This window comes from Penaeus vannamei, chromosome 28 (assembly GCF_042767895.1).
Source record: "Penaeus vannamei isolate JL-2024 chromosome 28, ASM4276789v1, whole genome shotgun sequence".
Taxonomy (NCBI): Eukaryota; Metazoa; Arthropoda; class Malacostraca; order Decapoda; family Penaeidae; genus Penaeus; species Penaeus vannamei.
This window is the reverse complement of record NC_091576.1, coordinates 23143534-23148533: the sequence shown is the minus strand read 5'-3', so window position 1 is coordinate 23148533 and position 5000 is coordinate 23143534. Positions and strand designations below refer to the sequence as shown.

Sequence of the window (5000 nt, the reverse complement as noted above, 5' to 3'; positions counted from 1 at the left end):
AGAAAGAAAGAGGAGATGGTGGTGGGGAAAGGTGGAAGGGGTGAAGGAAGTAGACAGAGGATGGGGGGAGAGGGGGAAAGGGAGTGGAAGAGGGGAAGGGAGAGTAGATGGATGGAGGGGAAAAAAGGTGAAGAAGAGATGTAGAGGAAGGAAAAGAAGAAAATCAAGTAAAACAGGAGAACAAAGAACAAGAAAGAAGTTGAAGATAACGAAGTGTAGAATGCAAAGGACGAAGAAAAAAATAGGGAAAAAAGGAGGGGATGAAAAGGAGAAGGAGAAGGAAACAAATGAGAAGAGAATGAGAAAAAAAACAAATCAACCATATATGTTATTCCTCATGACTATTATTTTTGTTAGTTATTAATTCATTTGTTATTTCCTTTGTTCATTTCTCGTTCGTACATTATTTTCTACATGCTTCACATTCACTTTTGTACCAAATCTATATTTTTCTGCAGTAAAACTAAAATGGCCAAGTAAAAATAATGAAAGTAATAATGATAATGGTAAAAAATATATGATAATAATAATAATAACAATAATAATAATAATAATAATAATAATGATAATAATGATAATTATAATAATTATAATAACAATAATAATAATAATAATAATAATAATAATAATAATAATAATAATAATAATAATAATAATAATAATAATAAAATAAAACAATAATAATAATAAAAAATAAATACAAAATTATATTAATAATAATAGCAATAATAATGATAATAAAAATCACAAAGACAACAAAAACAATAATAATAATAATAATAGCAAGAATATTAAGAATAACTATAACAATAACAGGAAAATTAATAAAACAATAATCTATAATCATCATTATCATCATTACTGTTATCATTATCATTATTATTACTATTATCATTATTATCATTATTGTTGTCATTATCATTATAATAATTATTATTTCTATTATCATTATCATTATTATTTCTATTATCATTATCATTATTGTTTATCATCATTATCATTATCATAAACAGAATGTTATCAATAATGATAACTATAGTGATTAAAGTAATCATTATCATCATCATAGTATTAACGATAATTATAATAAAAAATAATAACAACAATAATAACAATAATAATAACAACAATAATAACAATAATAATAACAACAACAATAATAATAACAATAATAATAATAATAATAACAACAACAATAATAATAATAATAATAATAATAATAATAATAATAATAATAATAACAATAATAATAATAATAATAAGAAGAAGAAGAAGAAGAACAACAACAACAACAACAACAACAACAATAACAATGATAACAACACGAATCACAACAATAACAAAAATAAAGATAACCCAATAACAAAAATAACAAAAAAACAACATCAATAACATGAACAATAAGCCAAAAAAAATGAACAACCTCACCCATAGAGCAATCAAGCACATATGCAAATAAGCCACAAATTAAGCCAGACAAGCAATTAGACAATTAATGCAATCGCCATACACATTAATTATCAGATGCGAGATCGTCATTTCAGATCAGCTGCATTAATAAGCACGCTATGGAATCACACATTACACGACGGAGAGACAAACCAATGTTATTTTTGTATGACTTTCATTTGTGCATAATAAAGATAATGATAATGGTAATAATAATGGAAAGTATGATGATGACAACCGTAATAGCGACGTACGAGGAATGCAATCATATCAGCAATAAAAAACGACAATAATAATAATTCATAATAATTAATAATAATCATAATAAACAAGAATAATAATGACAGTATCATTGACAATGACTGTAATAATAAGGTTGATTATAGCAATAACAAACTATAATAGCAATAGCAATATCAATAACAACAATCTAACAGTAACAATAATAACAATAACAAAAATAAAATAATAACAATAATAAGAGTAATAATAATAACAGTGATAATAATGACAATAGTAATAATAACAATAACAATAATAAAAAATTACAATAATGACAGTAACAATAATAACAATAAAAAAATAACAATAACAATAATAATAACAATAATAACAAAAACAGAACAATAATAATAATAAAAATGATAAAAAAACAGCAATGATAATAAAAACAATAACAAAAACAAAAACAAAAATAGCAATAACAAAAACACCAACAGCAACACCAACCGGCGGCCCGGCCCAGCGGAGCGCCCCGCCCTACCTCACTCGCCTCCCGCCGCTTCGCCTTGCACTTACCTCGTCCAGAGGAGGAAGTCCCTGACGTAGTTGAGGGGCTGCGCTGTTTCCTCGCTCCTCACCAGGAGGTGGAGCAGACCTGCGGTGGAACACAGCACCTTAACACAGGCTGAAACGAGGCGAGAAACTGTAACACAGCATCTTAATTCGAAGGGAAATGGGGGGAAGAGATGAGGAGGCTAGCCTGTGGAGAGAGGGAGGGAAGGGAGAGAAAGAGGAAAGAGGAGGGAGGGAAGGGAGAGGAGGGAAAGAGGGGGGAGGAGGGAGGGAAGGGAGAGGAGAGAAAGAGGGGGTGAGGGAGGGAAAGATGGAGGAGGAGGAGGGAGGGAGGGAGGGAGGAAGAGAGAGGGGAGGGAGGACGAGGGAGGACGAGAGAGAGAGAGAGAGAGAGAGAGAGAGAGAGAGAGAGAGAGAGAGAGAGAGAGAGAGAGAGAGAGAGAGAGAGAGAGAGAGAGAGAGAGAGAGAGAGAGAGGGAGGGAGAAAGGGAGAAAGGGGAAAGCAGGAGGTGAGGGGAGGAGTAAGAGTAGGAAGAGAAGGAGGAAGAGGAAAAGGAACAGGAGAAGGAGGATGGAGGGACAAGAGCAAGCGCAGGAACAGGGGAAAAGAACAGAAGAATAAAATGAAACTCAGAACGATAATAAAAAAAAACGTAAAAATCCACTGGCGAGGAACGTGGCATCTGTCTAATGGACAAGGGAACACAGGGATAAAAACATCTGGATGCAAAAAAAAAAAAAAAAATAAAAAGTCATATACACAATATACAAGAGCAATGTACATAAAAAAATGATACACCAAATCTGGAATAAAATAAACATATATATATATATATATATATATATATATATATATATATATATATATATATATATATATATATATATATATATTCAAGGTAAAGCCCGTTTTCTGTTTGACATTTTGTAAGAAGAAATTTTCAACAATTACACTCCAATTTATGTGACTATTGTGGGGATGTAATTAGGACCCAGACTCGAATTAATGACTCTTTCGCGACTTTCCATTATATAAATACAATACATGTAGTTTTTTAAGGTCGTTTTGAATCACAAATAACACACACGCACACCTTTAATAAAATAAGAATAGAAATCATAAGAACAGAAAGAATTCTAGCGATAAGGATAAAAATAAGAAGAATATTAAGTACAGAAAGACCGGAAAATGATAAGAATAGCCATAACTAATATAGCAAGAGGGTGATATTTTCAAGTCTTTGGGCCAATAAATCTAGTTCTTTCTTGAGGAAACTAAGTCCGTAAAATCAAAATCTTTAGAAAAGTCCTTCCAAATAATCGTATCATCAGACAAAAACTGACGAAAATAATAATAATAATAATAATAATAATAAATGTTATATACGCATTAATTTTCTCCTTCAAGAACAAGTTTTAATGTTTGTTCTGATGCAATATGGCAAGGCTTCTTCATGTTGCATGATACAAAATGCAAATCATAGAGGACGTTTAATGTCATATCACCTTTTTTTTATCTCTGTCCGTTGCCCTTCCTCTTCCCTCCCGTCTCTCTCTTTCTCTGTGTGCCTTTTTTTTCTTTTTTTTTTTTTTTGAAAGCAGGAAAGTGTCGGTTCGACTTCCTTCAACATGTAACATATAGAATGAAAATATGAAAATCAATACATTTTCCCGCCAATTCCCTCTCCGTTCCTCACACAAGCTGATCGTTCAGTTCCTCGTCATCGCAGGAAATCGCATCTTAATATAGCAACATGACAGCCATTCAAATCATGACTTTTCCGCATATCACTTGCGCGCGCTTCTCCCGCCGCCATCGTTTCACAGGGCTGCCAACCCCACCACGCGAGCGAAACGTCCAGTGGTTGCCTCCGTAATATCGAATAATAAAGGACTTAAAGGCCTCTAGATTGCCTTTGTTGGAAACGAAAGCGGGCGATCAATAGCAGTCCTAGATGCAAGATATTTGGCTGGGGAATTTAGGTCATAGAACCGCGGGATATTAGGGTACGGTGCGGGAAGGTTGGTCATTCCGGCACCGTACTTCCTCGCGTTATGAACTATGTCCGGTGTGAGAGGAAGAGAAAGAAAGAGGAAGAGAGAAATACATTATATATTTAGAGAGATAGAGTGAGAGAAAAGAGAGAGAAGAGAGATATAGATAAAGAAAGGGAGAGAGGGAGAGCGAGAGAGAGAAAAAGATAAAGAAAGGGAGAGAGAGAGAGAGGGGGAGGGAGAGGGAGAGCGAGAGAAAAAAAAATAGATAAATATATATATATATATATATATATATATATATATATATATATATATATAGAGAGAGAGAGAGAGAGAGAGAGAGAGAGAGAGAGAGAGAGAGAGAGAGACAGAGAGAGACAGAGAGAGACAGAGAGAAATAGAGAGAAATAGAGAGAAAAAGAGAAAGAAAGAGAAAAATAGAGAAAGAGAAAAAGAGAGAGAAAGAAAAGAGAAAACGGGAGAAATAGAGAGAAAGGTTCTAAAGGGTTCACGGTGCAGAATTAATGTCATTTCCTTTCCTTCCCTTATCTCTGTCCTTTATGGGGAGCAAAAGCTTAAAGCCGAACTCACAAAGCGTCGCCTCATGCATATTCATATATACACGTACAATATACATATATAATGATATGTAAATATATACATATCATAAACGCACGCACAAGCGCGCGCGCACACACACACACACACACACACACACACACACACACACACACACACACACACACACACACACACAC

At 33.3% G+C, this 5000-nt stretch overlaps 1 protein-coding gene across 4 annotated transcripts in view; it reads right to left on the bottom strand.

Moving 5' to 3' along the window:
• The window catches only part of LOC113823532 (pancreatic triacylglycerol lipase), a 19554-nt gene that overhangs the window by 6823 nt on the left and 7731 nt on the right, over window positions 1-5000 (bottom strand). For 2 of the 4 annotated variants that reach the window (XM_070141934.1, XM_070141933.1), the window contains one exon: window positions 2248-2356. In XM_070141934.1, the coding sequence (XP_069998035.1) occupies window positions 2248-2356 (109 nt within the window). The remainder of the gene's footprint in view (window positions 1-2247; window positions 2357-5000) is intronic. The other 2 variants (XM_070141936.1, XM_070141935.1) reach the window with 1 other exon arrangement.